The sequence below is a fragment of the Leptinotarsa decemlineata genome, unplaced genomic scaffold (assembly GCF_025532065.1).
Source record: "Leptinotarsa decemlineata unplaced genomic scaffold, Ldec_3_MD MMD2_tig00000514, whole genome shotgun sequence".
NCBI lineage: Eukaryota > Metazoa > Arthropoda > Insecta > Coleoptera > Chrysomelidae > Leptinotarsa > Leptinotarsa decemlineata.
The window spans coordinates 27,295-41,297 of NW_027412550.1; the positions used below are offsets into that span (position 1 = coordinate 27,295).

Consider the following 14,003-nt stretch of genomic DNA (forward strand, 5'->3'; position numbering starts at 1 on the left):
AACGAATAAACTATTTTAAATCTAAAACTGATAAACACTATTTTGAGTTATTCAACAAATATCGTATGACAATAAAATATTTTGCTTATTCAGTTCAGTACAATTGTTTCCACAGTACCCTTGGTTTAATTTCGTTATAATTTTTCGTAATTAGTAAATCAAAGTTTAACTGTTTGAAAAGTGTAGTAAAGAATAAATTATTGACTTTTCATTGATATTGTTTTTTAATTATGCTTATGTATCAAGCTATTTCGCAAAAAGTAGAAATAAAGTGAAATATTTATCTGTTTTTAAAAACTGTATCAACTTTGCATCATTTTTGGCATAATTTTTTCTGGTGTTTTCAATTTTTGCGAAATAAGTTGTATTTAGAATTGCAATTGGTAATAAAAATGCCCTGGAAAGATAAGTTAGGCATAAAGCACTAACTTTGTTGAGGTTTGGCTAAATTTGAGAAATCAGCAAATGTCAAATTTTCGAAAAACTGTAAAAAAACTAAATTTGAACTAGAGAGCTAAAAATTGGTATATGGGTAAAAAATGAAAAAACAATCATCTTTTCTCTTTACCGATTTTCGAAATTTCGAGCAATAACTGCTTTTCTGAACATTTTTTGGAAAAAATGTCAAATTTGACAGGGAAGAAAAATCACTTGATCGGTCATATGCATGTCATTTGGCATCATTTTCAAAGCACAACCTTATGGAGATATCAAAAGTTGCTTGAAGAGATGAACAAAAAAAAAATCCCATTTGATGCGGACTTTATGTGTGACACTGTATATAAAACTTACCAAAATGTGTTCAACATGTTGAGGACACATCCATCTTCCTGAAGGTGGATTAGTTAAGGGTGGATCCAAACAATCTAGGTGATAGAACAGCTCACAAAAATCGCATGATATCAACGGCGCCACCCGACAAGATTTTCTGCATTCGCTGCACTTTTTTGAAGGTAATGGTATTATTCCGCTCGGTCCTTTCTGATGATCTTTCGACACCTTATTATTTTTTCTGCCCACTTTGGAGTACGGAATTTCCACTGAAAAAAATCAAGAGGTTATTCGAAATAACTGTTCTAAAAGACTTTTTTGAGTAGTAGAGTAGTCAACACATCATGTATCAGTACTCTACCAAGACCTAGGTACCTGGTGTCAAAATGTCTTTGAACCTCTTCAGTACCAATATTTGGTTCTATATACATACATCTGCTGATGGCCGGAAATTCTAATAGCAGAGAATTTTTGCTTCTAAGACTACGGAACCTATGTATTGCCACTTTCAGTATGTTTGTTCAAATATTCTATTAGATGAAATTCCAACAGAGGAACGTTTCATTGGCAGTGGGGTTCCACAAGGTTCCGTTTGGGACCGGTGTTGTTTCTCATTTATGTCAATGACTTAGTCCATGTTGACATAAGTGGTAAATTCACATGTTTTGCTGACGACACCACTATCCTCTGGCATAGCAATACCGCCTCAATTTACTTGATCAAATCATTGTCGACATAAGATCATCATCATTCAACATCGATAAAACAAATGTGATCACGTTTAGATGTGACATAGGGGAAGTAGAATTGGAAAATGTAAAAATTGAAAATTTGGAGAAAAACAAATTTTTAGGGCTCTTCATTGATGAAAATCTAAAATTTGATTCCCATGTCGACTACTTATGTAAAAGACAAGCAGCAGGATGTCATGCAGTAAGAGTTGTTGCAATAGAGTTAGACACTACTGTCACAAGATCAGTTTATTTTGCACAAATTGAGTCCTATTTACGTTATGGAATTTGTTTCTGGGGAAATTGTGCAAAATTTCGTTTCAATATGGTATTCTTTCTACAAAAAAGATCCATCAGACATTTATGCAAACTAGCTACAGGAATTCATGCCGCCCATTATTTGTGACGCAGAAAATTCTGACCTTTGTTATGTCTTTTCATTTTGGAAACAGTGTGTCTTATCCACAAAAAATATAAAAATCAATTTAATAACACCTCAACTTATAGTACACGTCAGACTGACTCAGTCTTAACCGATCATCAACATGGTTTTAGAAAAGCTAGATCAGTTGAGACTGCTATTGCTAAAAAATTCGAGTTTATTTACAATGAAATCGATAAGCGGAAGTACGTAGTTTCAATATTATTTGACTTGGCTAAGGCGTTTGATTCAGTAAACAGTGACATAATGGTTAGTAAGTTATATAACATTGACATTAGAGGGTTCCTTCTGGAATGGATAAAATCTTTTATGAAAGATAGGAAAATGGTAGTGACTGTGAATAATGCAGTATCTGATATTCAAGATATTATCCTTGGGGTACCACAGGGGTCCATTTTAGGCCCACTGCTTTTCTCCATCTATATAAATTATCTTCCGAAGTATATAAAACAAGGTTTTATTATCCTATTCGCAGATGACACTACCATAACAGTTTCCGGAAATACTGTGGAGGAGCTAGAAAACAACATTAGTTCAGTCATGGACAACATGATTTCTTGGTGTGATAGAAATCAACTACTGAACGAAAGTAAAACAGTACATTTAAGCTTCGCGTTGAGGAAAACAGTGAAACTCAACAGCATCCAACTTTCGGAAACAGTCAAAATCCTTGGTATGTTTATAGATAAAACCTTGTCTTGGGAGCCCCATATCGATTATGTCTGCAAAAAATTGAATCAAGCTTTATTTGCAATCCGACAGATCAAAGACGTGCTTAGTTGAGATGGTATCAGGACTGTTTACTATTCATTGGCGTACTCACATATGACTCAAAATGTATTAATGTGGGGTTCTTCTGTGGGGGCAAAACGTGTTTTTATTGTTCAAAAAAGAATAATTAGAACTATCTTCAATTATGCACCCAGGAATAGCTGTAGACCTACTTTCTGCAAGAACAAGATGCTAACGTTACCTTCTATCTATATATATATATATATATATATATATATATATATATATATATATATATATATGTATGTGTGTTATTTTTTATTTAGATAGATAGATCTTTATTTAAATAGGATATCCTAATAATATACAAATCAACTAGAATGGTAGAAATAAAAAAAAAGGTATGTGTTACATCTAGAAATGACTTAAATGTATGACAAACATAAGCTCAATAAAATATTTTTAAAGACATTATTACAAAACAGCAACATTATACATTCGAAAAATTTCAATGCAACATGTAGAAAGATAAATTACATAATTATTTGAAATATATAAGGAACATTAGATGAATGGAATTATACAAATTACAGCTACAGGTAACAAAGACATAATACATATCATATTTGTTCATTTAAAACAAATTTCTTCAGTTCATTTTTGAACATGTTCAGAGATGGGCTATTTTTAATTGCATTAGGTAATTTGTTGAACCGATCAAAACCCTTGAAAAACAATGAGTTCATAGTATTTTTGTTTTTTGTTCTGTTAATATATAAGTTATTATTATTTCGAGTGAAGTGGTGGTGAATATCGTGATGAAAGACAATATATATATATAATATATAATATATATATATATATATATATATATATATATATATATATATAGTTAAGTACCTGTTTCAAGTGTCAGATCTATGTTATACTGTAGACCGTTATCATTGTTTTATATAATTTTCATATTTTTATTTATGACATGTCTTATATCATGTATATGATCGAAAAGACAAATAAAGTTATTATTATTATTATTATCCATATACTCTGCTCCTGTCTCTAAGCATTATTTTATAGTTTATTTTGTTAATTGTCCCATATACATGTTTTACTTTACTAGACTTTGCCAATAAGATGTTCAGATCTTGGGTAATAAAGCATATTTTGATTTGGTTTGGTTTCTGAATCTAATTTTTAGTTTTTTCCAAACGCCTTTCACGATTTATCCTGTTTGAAACACAAATCTTGACAATCAAGGGTATTATGCAATCTCAAGAATTAAGAATTGTATGCCTTTACGCGCCATTTTAGATGTATATTACAATCTGGTCTATAGCCATTTAAGTTATAATGTTATCCTATGGGGAAACAGTGTTGACAAAGATAGAGTTTTCATTGCTCAAAAAAAAGTTGTTAGGAAATTACTAGGCATCCCTTGGAGGGAATCATGCAAGACATTTTTCATTAGTCATCAAATTTTAACCTTTCCCTGCATCTATATCTTTAAAATACTTTTACATGTTCGCGAATGTATAACAGACTGTACTAAGAACTCATTCTATCATAGCTACCCAACTCGATATGCAGAGGAGTTGACCATTCCTAAACATAAAACTATAAAATTCGAATATTCTCCCAAATATATGGGAATAAAATTATTCAATCGGTTACCAGACCATTTCAAACAGATGAACACTGTAGCATTTAAAAAAGCAGTTAAAACATTGCTTCTTTCTAAGGCTTACTATAGTATTGGCGAATTTCTCTTGGACCATCTCGACTGAATGGGTTCATGCGGCTTTGGCATGATATATTCAATTTTTATAACTACAATTGTTTTAATTTTTATAACTCTGACTTATTTGTATAAATTTTTATTGTATTATTTTTATCTACTGATCTACAATTTTATCGTTTGATGTGATTTTTATCTGCTTAATACTGACCTATCCTATACGTTTGTCAACGTCTTTGAGGATGAATAAATATTATTATTATTATTATTATTAATTAAATCGAAGCATGCACCAGCCGGTATAAAGAGGAAAAAACAGAAAATAAGCACAGTTCCAATTCTAACCTAACCTAATATTGGTTTCCTCTCAATATAATTCTCATTCCTCTATTTTGTAGTTTTTGTAGTTGTGCCTGTTTGTTCAAGTTGAAGGAGTATAAAATCGAAGCACAATAATCAAAACGTAGTTGTATAATTGTTTTATGAAGTAATATTTAGTTAGTTATTGAGCTCTTTGCCTACATTCTTCGCAGACCTGTGTCACAAGCGGCTCCAATAGCTGCATTCTGGGCCCAGAAGAAAGGCAAGCTGAAAAAGGTCGAGGTGAGTCGAGTTTTGTTCTTTTCAAACAGTTCGCATTTACGTGGACTGTTGAAAAAATCAGGTGAATGTTCAAACTTCTCGAGCTACATGCATACGATTAGTGATTAATTAGAATGTTTAGTTTCTTGGTGAGAGGCATAAAAGATAGGTGTATTTTACGTGTTCGGCGATTTATTGTTATCAATCAAAAATGTTCTTTATTGTCAAAGAAAAAAAAATTCTTATTGGCAAAGCATAAATAAACAAAATAAATCAGTCAATTTATAGTAAATTGTTAAGAAGGTAGCTGAATGACTTTTAAAATTAGGCATCACTAATTCCCCTTTTTCTATTATGATTTTAGAGGGTTTATGTTTTTTAATTGAAAAATAGTCTACAAAATGCCTCCTTTGAAAATGAGTTTCTGTTTTTGCATATTTTTAGATGTTATATTTGATCACAAGGGGTACATTGCCATAGTGCTTCCCACCCTTAAGGGTTTTGAAGCATATGTATAATGTAGAAAAATTTTTGTTAAGAGTTACAATTTTAGGAGAAATCTACTTACTTTCCTAATTTTTGTAGTAAAATTGATTTTCAGTATTTCTCGAAAACAATCAATTTATTAACTACTGACCTTTATCAGTTCCTGGAAATAAACAAGGAAAGCTCATATTTCTTGGCAACTCAAATTGTTTAGGATTCATAGCAGTAGCAGCTTCTATCAAAATCTCCATGGGACTAATTTTTGGTTTCTTTGCTATTTTTGAAGAAGCGGCCGGAGTATTATTTGATCTCTTGTTAGGTAACTTCAAAACTGAAGTTTCTTTGTTTGTTGCATGAATGCAAGAGTGACAGAGCCATTCACCACTTGGGATATCTTGTGCTTCCAATGGAGGATCACTAAAAACAAAAGCATTGATCAAGTTTGTAGCCAGAAATAATATTAAGAAGTTAGTTCTAACCATGTTGAAATTTATAGTAATCACAACAGAAAATGCAAAAAAAATCAGAGCCTCCAAAACAACAAATTGCAAACACTGCTCATTTAACCCAGACCTGAAAAAAATCTTGTGGAAAAATAATCTAAATTTCATGTAGTAAATATTATCTGACTAAATGAATATCTTCATCAAGGAATCTGATTATATGGAATTCATCTTTTACAAATTGACAAAGCACTCCAACTTGAAGATGATATAATTTTAAAAATCTTGATATCTCAACAAAAATTCATTCTACAAAGTGCACCTTTTTGTAGTAAAATGTGATAAATGACTTTAATTTATTGATATTTTTTTTATTCAAATTGTATTTGAGGAAAAACCTCTTTGCCTTCCTATATTTTCAATAAAATATATTAGGATGTTTCAAAAGTTTTGTCAGTTTTAATGTTATGTATAGCTACTTATCTCAATATACAGGGTCCTGCAACAGTGGCGCGGTGTTCCATATCTCTATTTAGGAAACAGATAGAAACCTAAATTTCTATGTCACCTCTTTGCACGAGCTAGACAAAATAAAAATATTGGCGGTCACACAGGGTGTTCAATTTTTTCTGGGCGGATCCCAACTGTGTTTTTTTGAATAGCAACCTATATTTTTTATTGCTTTTTTGGTTTCTACATAGAAAATAAAAGACACTTTATGTATATCTTCACTTCGAAAATATTGACGGTTTTCGAGATATCTAGCATGACAATTTTTTCTGGGCGGATCCCAACTGTGTTTTTTCAAATGGATTACGCTTTGAAAAAAGTCTTTCATCGAGTTTATGGGGTAGAAATAGGAAGAACGACCATTTTTCGAAAACAATGCTTTTTTAAGAAAAACTATTGAACCTAGCCATAGGGAATACTCAATGATATTTGTAGAGGTTTCGTTGAAGCTCCTTATGGATCAATAATATACAGGGTGTTCCCTTTAAAATAAGGAAGATTCTGCAAATTTTTATTTACAATATGTGGCAAGCAGTTTTTCATACCCTGTATATCACAGGTGGACTTCAGATATATCGTTTGAGAGAGTTACCACTGTAGAATATTTGATCCAAAAAAAATACAATTGGACTTGGCACAACTTTATAATTTCAAATATTCTGAGTGATGAATATTGAAAAAAAAAACTGTCATGCTAGATATCTCGAAAACCGTCAATATTTTCGAAGTGAAGATATACATAAAGTGTCTTTTATTTTCTATGTAGAAACCGAAAAAGCAATAAAAAATATAGGTTGCTATTCCAAAAAACACAGTTGGGATCCGCCCAGAAAAAATTGAACACCCTGTGTGACCGCCAATATTTTTATTTTGTCTAGTTCGTGCAATGAGGTGATATTATAGAAATTTAGATTTCTATCTGTTTCCTAAATTGAGATATGGAACACCGCGCCACTGTTGCAGGACCCTGTATATTTATTCTACCGTGTTGTATCCTATATATTGATGCTGTTCATTCGTTGCCAGCTACAAACTCAGTAAAAAAATTGAATTTCATCTCCTGATAAAATACATTCTTATTTCATTTTTGTGCAGTTAGCTAACTAACATGTCATTATTGTAGGTACATTTTGTACTATTTTTTAGATTTTTGTTCAAGCTCATATGTCTATTTTTGATTATACCATTATCAGTGGATTTGGCTAGTCTCGAAATTTCACATAATTCATGTAGCTGTTTGGTACATTTGGTACTATTTCGAATTATTGATATACTGACGAGAATAATAAAATCAAGATCAACCTTGATTGATTTGATTATTGTACAAGATGAAAATAAGTGGATTGATCATCAGTTAATATTTTTTTAAATATCAGCTTTATGAGTCACTAATATTTATAAATTTGTATTTTTTTGTATATTAGGCTTGCCTACTAAATAAATAAATAATAATTTTAATTTTTTATCTTCGAATGGTTAATTCCATTCTTTTCCATCAATGAAAAAAAAAGAATTGATGATAAACTGCATGTATGTGTGTCGATAGTATGGAGAAACATTTTGATGTTCATGCTCTTGCCAAGACACGCAGCTTGATAAACGGAAAATATTACACAAATGATGAAAGTTAGGAATAGGGCACTCAGTAGGTTCAAAATAATGTGAATCAACTAGCACTGGATTTTATAAGGAAATGGGAAACTCCATTTCCAAAGCAATTTTAGGTGAAAATAACTGATTTCAACTATAAGTTTAGTGTATCTAACAAAAGACAATGCTGGAACATGTGTAAATATTATAATAAAGTTATAATCGTGAAAGCTAAGGCTGATATCCTACTGGAATTGCAAAATCATATGTTGATGCTCTACCTAAGTCTCTCCATCAGTTTGATGCCATGTCCTTTTACAAGAGTAATGTACTTTACTACACCAACTTTAAACTATCCCAGTCAAATAAAAACCAATGCAATGCATATCCATATGATTCTTTTATGGTGTCCAGCAATCCTTTCCTATTTTTATCACGCCTATATTAGCTTCACTTGTATGATTGTTTGTTTGTAACCCATTCCTTTGGACTCAATTTTGACTAACTTTAAACAAACAGATATATTTTAAACTTTGTACACTCATTATCCCGATCAGGATTAAATAATTTCCTCATACAGCCTCTGTGTGAGCGCAAGTGAGACAACTGCACCGTCTGTGCATGCATCATATTAATTTTATATTAAAACAAATAGGCTTGAAATAGCAAGCAAATTAAAAAGTGGAAAATAAATGATAGTTTGTAAAATTAAAAAAAGCTATGATAGCAACACAAACTAAAAAATAATTCGAAACTAATTTAGGATTGTGTTCAACATTGATATTAAGTCCTATGGCTTGATATAACTGCTGACTTTTAAAAAGTCTGAAATCAGAACAAATCTATTCACAAAAAAATTAATTTTATTGTAAAAAAAGCGTGGGGTGCCAATCTGGCAAGCAGCTGCTAAAAAAGTAATTATAACAATGGATTTCTTCAGCACCCCACGCTTTTTACAATACTGCACTGACACCTGTTGGATATAATCCAACGCCCTTCGCGGTATTAGCCAGGGGAGTAGTTGTTTTCTGATAGGCGTCAGTCCATTAACCTACTGATAGATAGATAGATAAATAGTGTGATAGATAGATAGATAGTGAATAAAAAGAGTGATGGGGCAAAAACTTCTTTAGGTCGGATTTGAAAATTTTTTGCAAATGTTATGCATTCAGGAAGCAGGTTATAAAAGTAGCCTCCAGCATACAGGGGAGATTTTGTGTACCATGTTTTGTTAAATTGATTTAGGTGTATTTGTTTTTATATCTAGTATCGTGCTCGTGAAGATCGCTATTTTTTGTAAATTTATCTTTATTATTATAAAAATGAGTCTTATAAATCGTTTTTGTAAAATGAACACTCGTTACACTTCAGTTGACCTACCCCATGTAATGATATTACAGCTGATTGCCGTGTAGACAAGAGCGGAATACATGTTAATCAAGTGGTTTCTATGAAAGTTCGATTTGAGACTAGTAAAAGCATAATACAGTTTATTAAGTTTTTTACATATGTTATCAATTTGGTTGTTGAAGGTTAATTTGTAATCCAGTTCCATGCCAAGGAATTTTGTGCTTTCTGATGCTAAGATATCAGTGTGGCCTAAGTTGAACTTCATGTTGTTGAATTGTTTTTGAGGACTACTGAATTGGATAAGGACCATTTTTTCCATATTATTAATGGGTGATTTCTCTCACACCATTGAGTGAAGTTCTTCACTACTAGTTGTATATCATTCATCAAGTCAAATGTATCGTTAGCATGTTGAATCATCTGCATAAATGAAGACCTGTCCTTTGTTAATATGGAGAGGTGGGTCATTGATATACAATAAAAACAGCAAAGGACCCAATACTCTCACCTTGAGGAGTCCCAAGGGAAATATTGTTTCCCTCTGAAAGTTCTTTATTGACCTCAACTTTTAGGGTTCTGCCGGTCATGTATGATAAGATGAAAGATTGTATGGGATCTCGAATGCCCATTGCTTCTAATTTTATCTTCAAGAAGTATGGATTAATGGTGTCAAAGGCGCGGGTGAGGTCAAAGAAAAGTCTTACTACATATTTATTTTTATCGATATTTTCATAGATATACTGAATCATATCTGTTGATGCGGTCTCAATGGAGTAGTTGGGTCGGAAACCGTGCTGACAAGGGGTTAATATTTTTCTATGCTCTAGGTAATTTATCAATTGATTGTACACAGCTGTTTAGGTATATTGTGTTGTAAATTAGATTTCTACGGAGTGAGAGGTGTCTGCCTGGACATGATGAAGTCATACCTTAACGAAAGATATCAAATTGTTGATCTAGGAAATACCAAAAGTGAAAAAAGAAAAATATTAATAGGAGTGCCACAAGGGTCAATATTGGGGCCACTTGTGTTTCTAATATATATCAACGACCTACCTCACGTGATGAACTCGTCAGGCATAGAAACTATATTGTATGCAGATGATGCAACCTTGGGCAAAAAAATATATAAAATAGATCATCCTCGTATGATCCATACTGACATATTAGAAAAAGCTCGATCATGGTTCCAACCAAATGACTTGATTCTCAATGAACAAAAAACAGAAACTCTAACTTTTGAAACAATTTGCTTAAATCGAGATAACAAAAATTCTACCAAATTTTTGGGAGTACAAATAGATTCCAACCTGAAATGGATAGACCACATAAATAACATGTGTAGTAAACTTAGTAAGACGGTTTTTGCTATCAGAAGAATTAAAAAAAATAGTAAATCAAAGTGCGGCACTTGCAACATATCATTCTCTATTTTATTCAGTCCTTAGGTATGGTATAATCAATTGGAATAATGCGTCAAAAAAAAATCTTAATAGAATATTTGTCATTCAAAAATCTGCATTAGGAAGTATAATCTCTGCCAATTATGATGAAAAGTGTCGACCAATATTCGTAAAACTCAAAATAATGACCCTATATTCAGTTATTGTCTATGAAAATCTGCTTCTTGTTCAACAAAACTTGTTGAATGAAGTTGCTCACAAGGATATACACCAACATGATACAAGAAATAAATCAAACCTTGTTCCTTGCTAATAGGTTGAAAAGAACAGATAATATAGGAATTAAGCTATACAATGCCTTATCTGCCGAATTTCGTAACTCGCCATTTTAAAAACTTATTGAAGAAAATATTAACCAAACACCCTTTATATGAAATTGATCAATTTTTCAAAGTTATCCAAGAAGAAAGAGACACTTTGTGGTCACCTCCCGAACTTTTACTCAACTTTGAATATATATAATACGTTAGCTATGTGTTTATAATTTGTAAAAGCTCATGGCTTTACATTTTAGTCAAGTCTTATAAGATTGGAATTTTATCTTGTTAACTTGTATTTTTTTTTGTAAATCTAATTCATCTACAAGCATTTTTTTAAAAACGATATTGACAAATCTTACCCTCTCAAACCTATTTTAGAAATTGTATTGACGTGTCTAAAAACTCTGTGTTTCTTGAGACTAATAAATATTATTATTATTATTACTGTTTAGTTATATCTGAGACTGGATTGAACGTTTAAAGTCCATTTCTTTAGATTAGTTTTATAAACTATTATTTGTTTTCAGTTTCTTTCACTTTATATTTGTAACTTACAATCATGTTCATATTCTGAAAATTCTTTCTTTTTTATACTGATTATTTTTTATATACTGATTACTTCAAACAGCATTCCCATGAGAGCAACTCCGGATTGCTGAGAGGCTAGTAGGGGTGCAATTTTCCACGAAGAAATCGACAATATAGGGTTCATAGAGCATGCCGAATACTGTTGTTCCATGTGAAAATATCTTCAGCTACAATACTTCTTCAGAAGATACAATTTTTTTAATCAAAATGATGGAAGAGATTTCAGAAAGGTCACTTTCAGTGACAAAATCGAGGACCATATAGATGTTAATGAACAAGCCAAATACCATTGTATTATGTAAAATATCAACAGCAAAGTTATTTATTCAAATTACATGCTTTTTTTTAAATAGAAATGATATAAAGGTTGTAGGGAAGTTTTCCACTACAAAATCGAGACTACATTACTACATTTAATCCCTACTAATATTATAAATGCGAATGTAAGTTTTTGTTATGGTTTCACCGCGAAACCTACTCAACCGATCATCATGAAATTTTTTACACATGTTCTTGGAGGTATTAGAAGTATCATAGGATACTTTTTTATAAAAAAATTTTAATAATTGGTAATAAAAAAATATTGTAACTATTTGTATGAAATGGTCTGTCACAAAACTCAATGTGACAAACCAAATCCTACGCAAGCGAAGCCGCGGGTAATAGCTACTATTAGTTATAAAACATGCTGAATGCTATTGTTACATGCAAAAATGCCTTTTTCCAATCATGATTGTTTCAACTGATACTAATTTCAAGTATTGAAAATTTCACAAAAAAAATAATTGTCTGTGTAGGAACCTGGAGTAGCAAAAGTTTCATCTACTATCACCGCACTCATTATCAGTAGTATGTGCGTTGACTGTGAGGACGAAGATTATATTTCAAAAAAAGTCTCAGCTAGGACTGTGGCGATGAGATGCAAGAATATATATTTTTTCATTCACAGGTGGAGGTGAAATTATATTTTCTTTACTGATTTCGTAGCAGGCATTAAATGTCCTAAAAGGCAAATTTTCATGGTTAGCCATGATTTTCCATATGGCGCCTTGGCACACTCTTTTAGGTTAGCAATATATTCACCCAATTCATGGCTTTAGCCCATGGCATCCTTCACACAGGTAATTTGGCAAGTATAATGGTGGATATTTGAGTACAATTATTTTTGAAGTACTTACTGACACCCCAAGTGGAAACTAGAGGGACATTTATCACAGCAAATCAAGTCACCACCTTCACCACAGGCATCACAACTATCATGATTATGTCCCTTTCCTGGTCTTCTGAAGTATGGATGCTCAGAGACAGATTTCTTGACCTTTTCTTTTGTTTCATCTCCCTGAGGTGGAGCAATCAATGCTTGTATTTGCTTGAATAAAATACTGAAGGTTAATTCACTACAATTGAAATGTATATCATCGTTTCAAATATGAAACTGTTCAATACTGATTTTATGTGAAATGCAAATGAAGCTTTGACAAAAGGATACTTTTGACCTTCTCTGGCCTAATAAACTTTTTTTAGGTAGGGAGGGTATTGTAGAACTAATAGAAATTAATCTTTCAAACAGGGTCTACACTTTTAAAATTGATTATATTTGAAAATATAAATAAAAAGGACTCTCCGCCATTTTATAGCATTAATTTTTTAAGCAAAAAACAAAAGACACTCCACTCACTTCCATAAGGCCCCCGGAGGTGTCTAGGTCATATTCAATCGTAGTCATTTTGAGGATTTTATTATGTATTAGGATGGTTTTCTTGAGATAACTGGAAATACTTCTCAAGTTTAAATTTTTCTATATAGTCTCTAGATAATTTTTTGTAAATACACTAACTAAACTACCTATAATCACTAAACTCAATGAACTATACACTGGCATTCTTCCACAAATAAATATAAAGTGAGTATTCTATTTTATTTCCAAATATACATATATATTGTATTTCATTTATGATTTATTTACAACAAAATATCCGTTTGACGTATCACATACTTGGCGCCGCTGTTGACTACACAGAGACAAATACTAAAACAGAACGAGAGTGAAGAAACAGGATAGAACACAAATCTGCATAATATAGTGTCACTTTTCTTCCACATATCGGTGGCTCGACGTTATGAAAGCGTACTATACTATTTTTTCACAATTCACATTTACAACTATGAATCAACAGTTATATCAATCTGAATTTAAACTCATAAGTGTGAATTTGTAATCATAAGTGTAAATAATAATAACAGATTTTTGTGGCCGTTCTTCTCTTTCTCGATCACCTCCCGTTATCAAGGGAAGAATAAGATTCAGGACAAACGAGGA

At 31.7% G+C, this 14,003-nt stretch overlaps 1 protein-coding gene across 2 annotated transcripts in view; it reads right to left on the bottom strand.

Moving 5' to 3' along the window:
- The window catches only part of LOC141481911 (PHD finger protein 12-like), a 26,651-nt gene extending 12,937 nt beyond the window's left edge, over positions 1-13,714 (bottom strand). For both annotated transcript variants that reach the window (XM_074174255.1, XM_074174256.1), the window contains exons 1-4: positions 13,362-13,714; positions 12,862-13,052; positions 5,631-5,896; positions 793-1,040 (exon numbers count right to left, since the gene is read on the bottom strand). In XM_074174255.1, coding sequence (XP_074030356.1) covers positions 793-1,040; positions 5,631-5,896; positions 12,862-13,052; positions 13,362-13,409 — 753 coding nt within the window. In that variant the 5' untranslated portion in view covers positions 13,410-13,714. The remainder of the gene's footprint in view (positions 1-792; positions 1,041-5,630; positions 5,897-12,861; positions 13,053-13,361) is intronic.
- Positions 13,715-14,003: the final 289 nt, after the last annotated feature.